General features: G+C 49.4%; 2 protein-coding genes across 2 annotated transcripts in view; one reads left to right on the top strand and one right to left on the bottom strand.

Moving 5' to 3' along the window:
- Nucleotides 1–595: 595 nt before the first annotated feature.
- Nucleotides 596–1,534, bottom strand: LOC114070160 (UDP-glucuronosyltransferase 1-8-like). Its single transcript, XM_027907408.1, has one exon. It carries the CDS (start codon nucleotides 1,517–1,519, stop codon nucleotides 596–598), a length of 924 nt encoding a protein of 307 aa, XP_027763209.1. The 5' UTR covers nucleotides 1,520–1,534.
- Nucleotides 1,535–3,475: 1,941 nt separating this feature from the next.
- USP40 (ubiquitin specific peptidase 40) overlaps nucleotides 3,476–12,599 on the top strand; it is a 24,412-nt gene continuing 15,288 nt past the window's right edge. The window contains exons 1-10 of the mRNA XM_027907414.1: nucleotides 3,476–3,534; nucleotides 4,903–5,119; nucleotides 5,504–5,571; nucleotides 6,579–6,692; nucleotides 7,441–7,605; nucleotides 8,084–8,230; nucleotides 9,794–9,937; nucleotides 10,796–10,924; nucleotides 11,157–11,258; nucleotides 11,725–11,832. Coding sequence (XP_027763215.1) covers nucleotides 4,921–5,119; nucleotides 5,504–5,571; nucleotides 6,579–6,692; nucleotides 7,441–7,605; nucleotides 8,084–8,230; nucleotides 9,794–9,937; nucleotides 10,796–10,924; nucleotides 11,157–11,258; nucleotides 11,725–11,832 — 1,176 coding nt within the window. The 5' untranslated portion in view covers nucleotides 3,476–3,534; nucleotides 4,903–4,920. The remainder of the gene's footprint in view (nucleotides 3,535–4,902; nucleotides 5,120–5,503; nucleotides 5,572–6,578; nucleotides 6,693–7,440; nucleotides 7,606–8,083; nucleotides 8,231–9,793; nucleotides 9,938–10,795; nucleotides 10,925–11,156; nucleotides 11,259–11,724; nucleotides 11,833–12,599) is intronic.

Genomic DNA, 12,599 nt, shown 5'->3' with positions numbered 1-12,599 from the left:
GAGATTTGTGTCCGGGAACAAAACGATGTGAATATTTCAGAGACTACAAAATGGCTTTGAATTGCTAACTCAGCTTTGAAGACCCTGCAGAACAATCCTGGTAAAAGCAAATGTCAAGGGATAGGTGTGAAAACCTGGGGTTTGCATTCACCAAATACACTCTTGAGGGTTATTTCCTCCCATTTCAATGTGATGTTTATGTTCCACCAACCCAAACAGGAACAACTTAACACGGACAGACAATTTGGGAACTGAATGGTAGGAAAGTACAACCAGAGCAAATTACCTGACGTTGCAGAGCCTGGACTTAAAACCAAAATATGAGTCCCAGAGCGTGGCCTCTGGGGTTTCGGTCAGATGAAAGAAATATATGTCAGATTCCATTAAAATTAAATCCAGACTGGATCAGCTTGGCGAATAATACACATTCACTGAGGACAGTAGCTGGCAGATGAAATCCCTGTTTTTGTGAGAAAATCCTTATTAATTCAAGGAGGTCCCTCTCCAGGGTGGTTTGATTTCAGCCAGTGGAAAACAGCTGCACATAGCTGGTGGTTTTAAATCATTCCCGAAAATTAAAAATAACCAATAGCCATCAATTTCCCAGCAGCAGTGTAGTGAATTTTCCTTGGGAAAATGTGGGAAAGGGAAGGAGCCTTACCTTATTCAGGGGTTTCTTCTTTGCACAGTTTATTCCTCCAACGAAGACCATGTTGGGCATCACGGGCCTGACGTACTCGAAGACAAAGTCGAACCTCAGCAGCCAGATGGAAGCAGAGTCCACAAGGTCCCTAATGGTCACGTCCCTCTGCAGGACTTCTGAGGAGAACTTCAGCGCTTCTTCATAGAAACCATCACAGTACTTGAGCTCCAGGAGGGAAACCAGGGCGTTCTCCACCCTCTGCAGGAAGGTCATGCGGTCCGAGTTGAAGGTGAACAGCCGTGGGACGTAGGACAGGGGACTTGGGCACTGGGGGGCATCGAAGTGGAGGTTGCAGCCGAAGCCCCTCATGAAGAACACGAAGGGGAGGGAGAGGTAGTTGGCAAGAGTGGCCCCACACAAGAAGACGGGGTCAGTCAGCATGGCATCGAACCCGGTCTGGTTCAGCACCCTCAGGGTCTCCTGGCTGTGGAACAGGTCCTTGCACTGGCCGAAGAAGGTGCTGAAGACATGCACCGAGCTCCTGTACATTTCCAGGGCGTTCAGGGGGAAGGGCAGGTCCTTCAGGTGGGTGTCCACATAGTCACGGAAGGAACCGTCCAGCTCCTCCAGCGTCTGCGTCACCGGGTACGTGACCACCTTGTAGGCCTGCGAGGTCTCCATCTGCCAGGCCACCTCCGGCATCACCACCACCACCTCATGGCCCCGCTGGCTCAGCTTCTCCACCACCTCCTTCATGCTCAGCCAGTGGCTCCCCACCATGGGCACCACCAGCAGCTTCCCCCCGGCCGAGGGGCCGGGCAGGAGGAGGAGGAGGAGGAGGAGGAAAATGCAGGAAGGGCAGAACCTCAGAGCCATGTTCCCGTGGCCGTGGCAGGAGAGGCTTCTGCTGCAGGCTGTGGCTGGAAGGCGCTTTTGAGGGGGAGTGATGGGTGTTGCACTTTGCTTCGAGATAATCCCTTCGTTAATAATTCACCACTTTGGATTGCGGGTGGTTTGTTTTTCTTTTATTCTCTTTTGAAAGACTGTGGAGGTGAAGCCCAAGTTCAGGCTTCACACAGCTGTTCCACAGCTGGTTGCCAACCCCTCCCCAGCAGGCCTAGAACAGAGCCTGATGGTGTTCCAACAACCACCAGAGACCCAGGACAGAGCCCAGGGCTCAGCCCTGACTGGGCCAACCAGCAGCATCAGCACAAGCACGATTTTTCAGCCTCACCCCATTGCTTTTGATGTCATCAATGCCCAAACTGATGATGGAATAAGATGGGAAAATAGCACAGCCCGGGGTTTTTAGAGCCATGGCTGTCCCTCAGGCACACAGCTTCTCTCCCCTCCTTCAACCCACCAAGATTTAATTATATATTGTTTTCCTCATCTTTTCCTTAATTTTTCCCTTCCATTTTACCAGCACCTGGAATTATTTCTTTGTGGGGAGAAACTCCTGGAAAAGTGGCCGACAGCAGGTTTTTGGCAGAACACAAAATACTTGAGTTTTGTGGTCATAGGGAAGTTGACCAGTTTAACAAACAGCATTTTCCCACAAGAAGGGCTAATTTATATATTTTTGTGAAGAGGGGATTTGCTTCTTTGCTGAAGAGGGAATGTCCTGCCCTTCCCTCCTTCCTGCTGCGGGATGAACTTTCCTCATGGCTCCCTTTAGGTGAGGGATGGGTAAAGTTAATCAGTACCTTGGTGGTGCTGGGATCTTTCCAGAGACTCCCTCCCTTGGGCTGGGTATCCCAAAATGGATTTATGGACAAATCAAACTTCACTGGGTTCAAGGCAGGGCGAGATAAGGATCGCTGGCTGCTCACACGTGAGCCAGGGCACAGCGGGAACGCCGGATCGGGGTGAGAAGTCGTGGATCTCCCTGCCAGGAGAGGAGGTTTGGGCTCTTCCAGCACGCCCCAAGTGACAGGACGAGAGGAAATGGCCTTGCATTGTGCCAGGGGAGGGTCAGACTGGACATCAGACATTGCTTTTGCACTGTGAGCTGCTTTATTCACCTCAGTTGCCCAGAGAAGGGGTGGAGTCGCCATCTCTGGAGGTGTTCACGGGGCTTCTGGAAGTGGCTCCAGGGGACGCGGTTTGTGGGTGGGGAGGATGGTGGCACTGGATGATGGAGATCTCTCCCCACCCTGATGGTTCTGGGATTGTGGTGGGATCAGGCCGGGTCACTGTGAGCTCGGGAGGGCATTACTGGGGCAGGCACAACACACCTGCCAAGGTGGATTGGGACAGGAGACCCCAAACCCCTGGCAGGAGGTCCCAAATCCATGGCAGGAGATTCCAAAACCCTCTAATAAACCCATGACAGGAGACCCCAAAACACCTCTGATAAATCCATGACAGGAGATCCCAAAACACCTCTGATAAATCCATGATGGGAGATCCCAAAACCCTCTAATAAATCCATGATGGGAGATCCCAAAACCCTCTAATAAACCCATGATGGGAGATCCCAAAACCCTCTAATAAACCCATGACGGGAGACTCAAAACCTCTCTAGTAAATTCATGGCAGGAGATCCCAAACCCCACGGAAGGTGGTCCCCAAACCCCTCTGATAAACCACGACAGGAGATCCCAAATCCCTCTAATAAACCCACGGCAGAAGATCCATGTGCAGGGACACCTTGCGGTCTCCCAGGTTTCTCCGAGCCCCATCCCGTCCTGAAGCACCTCCAGGGATGGGATATCCGCGCATTCCCCCCTGGACACCGTGTCCCAAACTACACCTCCCGGCAGCCCCCGCGGCCGGCACGGAACTACAACTCCCGGCAGCCCCCGCGGCCGCCGCTCCCGGCGTGCCCTGCGCGACGCCCCCGACAAAGATGGCGGCGGCCAGAGGGCTGTAGGGCCGCGTTGGGCACGGTCAGTGATGGGGAGGGACAGCGCTTTTTTTGGGGGGGTTATCGGGGTGTTAGTGCGGGGATTTGGGGTCTCCTGGCGCGGCCTTGCTGCAGGGCTCTGGCGGCTTCTGTTTTGGGGTCTCCTGGAACGGTTTGTTGAGGGGTTCGGGGGCACCTCCTGTCCTGAGGTTATTATGGGGGGGGGGTGTGATATCTCCTGTCCTGGGGTTATTATAGGGGTGTGTGTGTGATATCTCCTGTCCTGGGGTTATTATAGGGGTGTGTGTGTGATATCTCCTGTCCTGGGGTTATTATAGGGAGGGGGGTGATATCTCCTGTCCTGGGGTTATTAAAGGGACTTGGGGATCCGTTTCATTTGTTTGGGGATCTCCTGTCATGTATTTATTAGAGGGGTGTGTGATCTGCTTCCTGGATTTCTTGGAGAGCTTTGGGAATCCCTTTCCTGGGTTTGGGCTCTCCTGTCATGGATTTATTAGAAGGGGTTGGGATCTCCGTCCCTGGATTCATCCCAGCCCTGGCAGTGGCACATGGTACACTCTGAGCTGCCCCAGAATTCCCAGCAATCCTGTTCCCAGGTGGCTCCCAGGGAAGCAGGCTGTGCCAGCAGCAGTGCTGGGGGCTCCAGGAATGAGGAGCCAGGGAGGATTGGGCACGGAAGAGCTTCCCTGGAGTGGTGGGGGGGTGTCTGCTGGAGCTGTGCCTGCCTGGGCTGAACATTCCTCTGCACCACGAGCTGCTGCAGATCCAGAGCAGGAGAGCAGTGGAATCAACTGAAAGGTTGCAGCTTTAAAGCTTTAGAGCTTTCATGCTCTCAGAGAGGTAAAGGAGAAGTTTAAGGGCTGTGGAGGAGGTGGATTAAGTGAAAGATTAATTATTAAGGTAGGAGACAAGTCCAGTCGTTGCAGGTTAATTCCAGCTGTCTGGGAGCTTTTGGAAGAGGTAGATTAAGGTCAAGGTGCATAAAACTGCACATGGTGAAGGTAAATTAGGGAGTGGTTATTCCCTGCTCCAGAATAACTCAGGGATTGCTTGTTTTTCCTTGCAGGAGGCTTGAGCACTCCTTAATTCTGGATGTTTAAAAGGGCTAATTTATTTTGCTACACGTGTTTTTTTGGGTTTTTTTTGCTGGGGCCAAATGGAGTTGGGATGTGTTTGATTCTGTTTAGGCCTGTGGGAATAGAAATGCTTTTAATTCCTCTTCATTGCGTTAATTTACGTTTTTTGCATGGTTCTGACGTGAATTTTTTGATATAAAGTGGGCACCAAATATAAACACAGGTTTATTTCTGAGGGTTTGAGTGGGTTCAGTTGCCCTTTCTATAGCAAATAACTCCTCTTGCATTTGTTTTTTTTTTTTTTTCCTTCCAAGGACTCTTTTGCCTTCACAATGTTTGGGGACTTATTTGACGAGGATTTTTCCTTCATTTCCAACAACCACTGGGGAAAAGGGAAGACGTCCAAGCCCAGAGAGTGTGAACCCCCAGCTCCCAGGGATTTCACCAACCTCAGTGGGATCAAAAACCAGGGTGGGACCTGCTACCTCAATTCCCTGCTGCAGACTCTGCTTTTCACACCCGAATTTAGAGGTAAAGGCTTCAAAACCTTCTTTGAACCAACAGTTGGGGTGATGTTTTAGGGACACTTTCGTTGCTGGATATTTGTGAAAGGCGAGGAGCCCAAGATCATTTTCAGGTTCACTTCCAATAAATTATTCCGGGATGTTGGGCTGTAAAACGAGTTTGGCACAAAATTTAAGGATTAGAAACACCGAGTTTCCTTACAAGTTACAGTTTGGGTAAATAAATGAGGTTCTTGCTGTCTAGAGTTGTTCATTTTCTTAATCCCATCACTGCAATTCCCGAAAGAGATATTTCCCAGTCTGTCTTTCCTTCCCAGTCCCTTTTTCCCCCCTTATCCCTTTTTCCCCAGATGTTGCATTATTTAAAGAGGTGTTTTCTTTCCCATTCCAGAGGCTTTGTTCTCTCTGGGCCCTGAGGAGCTCGGGACTCTGGATGACAGCAGGAAACCAGATGCAAAGGTACTGGGGATCCTTCAGTCGCTTCTTGGGGTTGAAGAATTTTGTTTCAGTTCCCGTGACCCTTGTTGTGAGGAGGGGGGAAAGCCCAAATTTGACCCCAAAAGCAGTCTGGATTTTCCACACAGTTCTAAGTTCCCAGTGCCAGAAACTTTTCCTTCAGGGATCAGATATCGAGTCTGTCTCTGCTGGAATGTTTCCTTCCCGTCTCGTTCTGTCCCTCCACGTGGAAATCTGTGGGTCATGGTGTGTTGGAGCTGAGTTTTTAGGGATTAGTGTCAGGAATAATATCAGGGAAAGCTGTTCTTTTTCGCTGTGGTGATGGGGGAGTTTTGGTTGATCGCTGCAGGTGTGTTCCATGGCTCTGTTGGTGTGACCCAGCACAGGAAATATCTTGGAATGAGTCCAGAGGAGGCCCCAGGGATGCTCCCAGGGCTGGAGCCCTTCTGCTCTGGAGCCAGGCTGGGAGAGCTGGGGGGGTTCCCCTGGAGAAGAGAAGGATCCAGGGAGACCTGAGAGCCCCTTCCAGGGCCTAAAGGGGCTCCAGGAGAGCTGGAGAGGGACTGGGGACAAGGGATGGAGGGACAGGACACAGGGAATGGCTTCCCACTGCCAGAGGGCAGGGAGAGATGGGATATTGGGAAGGAATTGTTGGCTGGGAGGGTGAGGAGGGACTGGGATGGAATTCCTGAGGAAGCTGTGGCTGTCCCATCACTAGAAGTGTCCAAGGCCAGGTTGGAGCAACCTGGGCTAGTGGGAGGTGTCCCTGCCCATGGAATGAGATGTTCTTTAAGGTCCCTTTCCACCCAAACTGTTCCATGATTCTGTTGGACTGTAGATTTTTGGGAACAAAGCATCACTGCTGTTTTGGTGTAAATCAAGTCACCTGTTAGGAAAGCCACAGACAGTGATGGTTATTACAAATTCTGTACCAAATTACTGTGATTTAAATCATTTTTGGTGACTCTTTCTGACCTGTTTTGGGTGTATTTTTTGGGTTTTGTCCCCAGGTTCGAATAATTCCGTTGCAGCTCCAGAGGTTGTTTGCTCAGCTCCTGCTCTTGGACCAACAGGCTGCATCCACCACAGACCTCACCGAGAGCTTTGGCTGGAACAGCCATGAGGTGCAGATCTCCAGCCCTTGGGAACTTGTTTTCCCCAGTGGAGAGTTTTTGTTCCTTGGAGTTCGACCTTTAAGACACGTCTTAAAATCCTTCAGGCTGTGGAGATGACCTTGGATTGGGTCAGCTGTTGTGGGATCTCCACACGAGCTCCTTGCCAGTTCACAGGAAGCTGCAGAAGATGGTTGTTCTCTTTGATACAACTCCAGTAGCTTTTCCTTGGTTTTTACAGGGATGTTTTTCCAACAGTGTCCTCAGATCCTCAGATCCTTACCCCAAACTGAACTGTGTCACTCGTGTTGGAGTTGAGTGCCAGGACAAGGGGGAATGGCTTTCAAACTGCCAGGGGGCAGAGTTAGGTGGGAAATTGGGAGGGAATTCTTGGCTGGGAGGGTGGGGAGGGGCTGGGATGGAATTCCCAGAGAAGCTGTGGCTGCCCCATCCCTGGAAGTGTCCAAGGCCAGGTTGGAGCAGCCTGGGCTGGTGGAAGGTGTCCCTGCCCGTGGGATGAGATGAGCATCAAGATCCCTCCCAACCATTCTGGGATGGTTCCCAAGTGGAAGTGTTTGATGTGGGCTGTAGGTGATGGACTTGGAGCTGCTCAGCTTAACCAGTTCAAGGACAGGAATAAACGTGATGTTTTACTCCTCAAGGAGTAAATTGGGAGCAGTCACTCTGTGACACTTGATAAATGCTGGTTTTAAGGAATCAGCAGAGCACTGTTTGACTTCTCCCTGTTTTCCTGGGGCAGGAGATGAGGCAACATGATGTGCAGGAGTTGAACAGGATCCTGTTCAGTGCTCTGGAGACCTCCCTGGTGGGGACATCGGGCCATGACCTCATCAACCGGCTGTACCACGGCATCGTTGTCAACCAGATCGTCTGCAAGGAGTGCAAGAACGTCAGTGAGAGACAGGTAAAGCAGGGGCATTTTCCACCACAGGGCTCTGCTCAGTGTGCTGAAGGTACTTCCAATATTCTATTTTTTTTTTTTTTTTTTAAGTAAAAAAACCAAAACAAAAACCCACAAAAAAAGCCTCATGTTTTTGTGTCCTTGTTGAATCGGGACTGGAAGCCTTGGCTGCGTTTTCCAAACCACCTCCATCAGAGGGGAGAAAACCCCAGGGGTTCCTGCGTCCTGTGAGGCTTTGGGAGATGCAGTTACCTCACTGCTCAGCTCTCTATCAACAGCAAAAGACATATTTGCAGTCTTTGATGCTCTTTGTGATTCCAAAAAAATCGGGGTTTAAAAATTAATTTCTCTCCTCTGATGGTTTTCTCCCATCAGCAATACATTTCCATCTGCTTTGGTGATGGCAATGAGGATCTTCCTACTGTCCCATGAACCTCCACCACTTCAATAGCTCCTTTTTTTTGTTGTGCTTTCTGTGTAGGAAGATTTCTTAGACCTCACAGTGGCAGTGAAAGGTGTTGCTGGCTTGGAGGAGGCCCTGTGGAACATGTACGTGGAGGAAGAATACTTTGAAAATGACAACTTGTATCGATGTGGAGCCTGTGATAAACTTGTTGAAGCTTCGAAGGTAACTCCTTGGTGGCTCTCAGAGCTCAGCTTGCTTGGTTGGAGCCTCCAGCTCTGGGGTCTCCAGCACTGGAAGGACATGGAGATGTTGGGGCGAGTCCAGAGGAGGCCCCAAGATGATCAGAGGGCTGGAGGAAAGGCTGGGAGAGCTGGGATTGTTCAGCCTGGAGAGGAGAAGCTTTGGGGTGACCTGAGTGTGGCCTTGCAGGATCTGAAGGGAGCCACAGATGGAGAGAGACTGGAGTGCCAGGACAAGGGGGAATGGCTTCCCACTGCCACAGGGCAGGGTTAGGTGGGATATTGGGAAGGAATTTTTCCCTGGGAGGGTGGGCAGGCCCTGGCACAGGTTGCCCAGAGAAGCTGTGGTTGTCTCTGGATCCCTGGAAGTGTCCCAGGCCAGGCTGGAGCAACCTGGGCTGGTGGAAGGTGTCCCTGCCCGTGGAAGGGGTGGGATGAGATGAGTTTTAAGGTTTCTCCCAACCCAAACCATTCCATGACTCTTTGAAACTTGAGCAACTGTGTTAAGAAGCATAAAGAGAAAACCCAGATCCCTGTACTGAGGAAAACCCTGGAAATTCTCTCCCAAGGAACCCGAATGGGAGAGACAAACAATGAGCAGAAGTTGCTCTGCACAGGGGAATGGGAGCTGCTGCTCAGTGTTTTGTGAAGGAAGCTGTTGGTGCACTCTGCCCTCTTCCCAACAGCAGAGCTTGTGCAATCCAAACCCCACGGCTGGATGTGGGAGGGACTGTTCCAAAGGGGAGCTGAGGACAGGCTGGTTAATCAGTGCCTGGGCTCGGGAACACTCGGCAGTGCCTCACGTGCCTTGGTGCAAGGGCTGCTTGGATTAAACTTGGCTGGGCTCAAGGGAGGGCAGGGGAACAATTGTGTGCCTTTCCAAGTGCTCATCCATGCAGGAGGAGAGTGGGAACTCCGGATTTTGGTAGGAAATCCCCCAGCTGGGGATGTCAGGCTGTGCTGGAGGGCTGCAGTGTGGAGGAGGGATGTTGGAGCAGCACAGCTCTTCCATCCCTGTGTACACTGGGGCTCTCTGGTTGTGGCTCTCTCTCCTTTCTTGTTTCCTGTTCCAGGACTTGATCAAAATTTCATGGCACAGTCTGGTTTCGCACTGAGCTTGGCAGAACGTGGGATTTTGGAATCCTTGTTCCACTGAGCTTTGCCACAGTCCTGACAGTGGATAAAACAAGAATCCCTAATTCAGGGGGTTGGTTGAGCCGTGTGTGTGTTCCTGGGAGGTTCTCCTGGGAATGGGAGCTGGATGGGGACGTTGGAAAGGCTCAGGGACGTGGCCATTGAGTACCCACTTGCATGCAGAGGTGCTTGGTTTTACTCCTCCCGAGGGTTCCTGCTGTGTCCCACACCAAGCTGTTCAATCTTCATTAGTATTGTCCCTCATGAAAATGGACTCTTCTTGGCTTTCCTGCCTGGAAGGAATAAAGGAGGGGGACTTCCAGTGCTGTGTGGCCGTGGAAATGGAATTACTGACTGGGATCTCCCCCGTGTCCCTCGTTTTCTGACGCCTCTCTCTGCGCTCCCCCCGCAGTCGGCCAAGCTGCGCAAGCTGCCGCCGTTCCTCACCGTGTCCCTGCTCAGGTTCAACTTCGACTTCCAGAGGGGTGAGAGGTACAAGGAGACGAGCTGCTACCCCTTCCCCCTGCGCATCAACCTGCGGCCCTTCTGCGAGCAGGTTCGTGCTGAGCCCTCCCTCCCTCCCTCCCGCTCCTGCCACCAGCTGGGGGCCCTCGGGGACCCGGGGGCTTCCCCTCTGCTGGCCCCTCTTTCTGAGGGCAGGGGGAATAGTTTGTAGCTGTGTGGGGTGTGATAATTCTGCAGAACTTAACCTGCCCCTTCCTTGAAAACTCCCAGGCTTCTCAGCTGGAAATGGAAGTTGGGTTTTCTATCGTCGCTGTCTGAGCGTGTGGTGTGTGAATTGAGCTACGTGTGTTTTGTGTGCCCCCAGTTATTCATTGGAATTCACAGATAGGATTTTAGTTAGGAACTGAGCCGTACCGTCGCTTCCTGACAATTTGGGATCCTTAAAGAGCCCGCTTAAATACAGAAATAATAATAATAATAATAATAACAATAATAACAATAATAATAATAATAAAATAAAAATAAAAATTTAAATTAATAGTAACAATTAAACATTTAAATCAACGGTAATAATTAAAAAATTAAATATAATAATAAAAATTGTTAATAAAGAATATTCATTAAATAACAAATATTAATAAACAAGGTTACTTGGTAACACAGAGGAGGTTGTGCACTCCCCGCCCCTGGAAGTGTCCAAGGCCAGGCTGGACAGGGCTTGGAGCAACCTGGGACAGTGGAAGGGCTTTCAAATCCCTCCCAACCCAGCCCATTCCATGGTTTATATCACCCCTCCCCTGTGTTGCCAGCACTGGAAAAAAACCAAACAAAAACCATTTTAAGCTGCAAAAACACGCCCTGAGAAATCTCTGCTGGTGTGGAACTGCCCTGGGGTTGCTCCGCTTCCCAGTGTGTGTCCTGGTGACTGTTATTATTTCTCTCTTTCAAGCCTGAAATGGATGATTCAGAGTACATGTATGAGCTCTTCTCTGTTATTATACACAAAGGTGGCTGCTATGGAGGACACTATCATGTTTATATCAGAGATGTGGATGAATTAGGAAACTGGCAGCTACAGGTGAGTCAGAAAGGGTTGGTTTGGGGTTTTTTCTTTTCCCCCTTCCTTGCTTTATTTTCCAGGAAAAGGGTGAATGTGCAGCCAAGCTTATTAATATTTTATGAGGCTTTTGGGGTGTCTTATGTCCTTCAGAAGGATAATTAGAGTTTCCTTCTGGTTTTACTACAGAATAATCAAACCCAGTGCTGTGTGATACAACAGCATCTGGGAGTCTCTTCTCTTTGTTGCGCAGGAAGAAGAGGAAAAGCTGATTGAAGATAAGGCTGGAAGAGATGCTGAAAATTCCAAAGAAACTGAGAATCCCCTGGCAGTCTTAAAAGGGATTTTAGCAGAGGTATGGTATGTAAGGGGTTTATTGCTTGGATTTTGAGCCTGGAAGGCGTTTGTGTGTGTGTGTGAGAGTGGGCAGGTTTGAGTGTCCAGAGCTCCTCTGAACTTCCTGGGAAGCAATGAAAACTTAAAAATGTGAGGCTGGAAAAAAAAATGGAGGCTTGGAAAAAAAAAAAAAGAAAAAATGGAGGCTTGAAAATTTTGGGGCTGGAAAGGAAACTGTGACTTGAAAAAAATTGAAGCTTGAAAAATTGAAATTGGGGTGGGAAAATTGAAACTGGGGCAGTAATAGTTTCTCTTCATACAGAAAAAGGTCCTTTTGGAATATTTCTTAAGCTGCTCCCCAAAGGTGCTGCAAAAGGTGATGTTACATTGGCTTAATAAAAACCAGGAATGATGGAAGCACTTCCAAACTGACTTCTTTGTGATTTTGGAGCCTGTTTTCATCCCAGTTTTTCGTTTCTCTGCAGGAAGACTCGAAGCAAATTCCTGTGGATCAATTAGGGCAGAAATTATTGGAGAAAATAGGGGTGTCCTGGAATAAGAAGTACAGAAAACAATATGGAGCATTAAGAAAGGTAATCCCATGGCTGGTAGTTTGGGTTTCGCTGCTGAGATAACTTTATAATAATAATTTATATTCCTGTTGAAGAGTCAGCTGGATGATAATTGAAAATATGGAGCCTTGGACTGGCAAGGAGAAGTTTGTAAGGGGAATTTTGGTTGGTTCCAGCATGTCCATGAAGTGAATACTCCAGGAAAATCTTGTTTTCCTGCTGGTTGCTGTGTTTTATAAAGGAAAATACTTCGGCATTTGTGTTGTAGCTATCTGGAAATTACATGGTTTTTTGGTTTTTTTTTGAATGGAGCTACCTGCTGTACTCTAATATCACAGTAGTGGTGGAAATGTGGGTGGGAAATCTGGGTGTGAGTCACAGAAACAACTTATGAGCAACCCAGTGTTAAAATAAACATTCCCCACTCGGCGTGCTCTCGAAAATATTGCCAAAGGCAAGTGCTGGGTCTCTGCCAAGAGCACCTTGATCAGTATTCCTGAAATGACTGTAAATTGTTTTAAGCTTTTTGGAAATAGCCAATGAATCTTTGATTAAAACTGAGATTCAGATTTAGGGTTTTTTTTTTTCTCCTTTTGTCAGGGGTTGTTTAATTTCTGTGTTTGGTTTTGTGGATTTTTGGAGGGGTTGGAGGGTGTCACAGGAAAGGTCAGGTGGTAAGAAAATCACAGTTTTTCTGTCTGAACTGAGGAAATACGTGGGGGAAGCCCCCTGAGATGGAGTTTGAAGGGACGGGGTTTGTGGCTCAGCTCGAGGGTGACTCGTGGGGA

This window comes from Empidonax traillii, unplaced genomic scaffold (genome assembly GCF_003031625.1).
Source record: "Empidonax traillii isolate 1590-97213 ecotype Southwest subspecies unplaced genomic scaffold, ASM303162v1 scaffold1454:size153018, whole genome shotgun sequence".
Lineage (NCBI taxonomy): Eukaryota > Metazoa > Chordata > Aves > Passeriformes > Tyrannidae > Empidonax > Empidonax traillii.
Note: the sequence above shows the minus strand (reverse complement) of the source record. Positions and strands in the feature narration are given on the sequence as shown.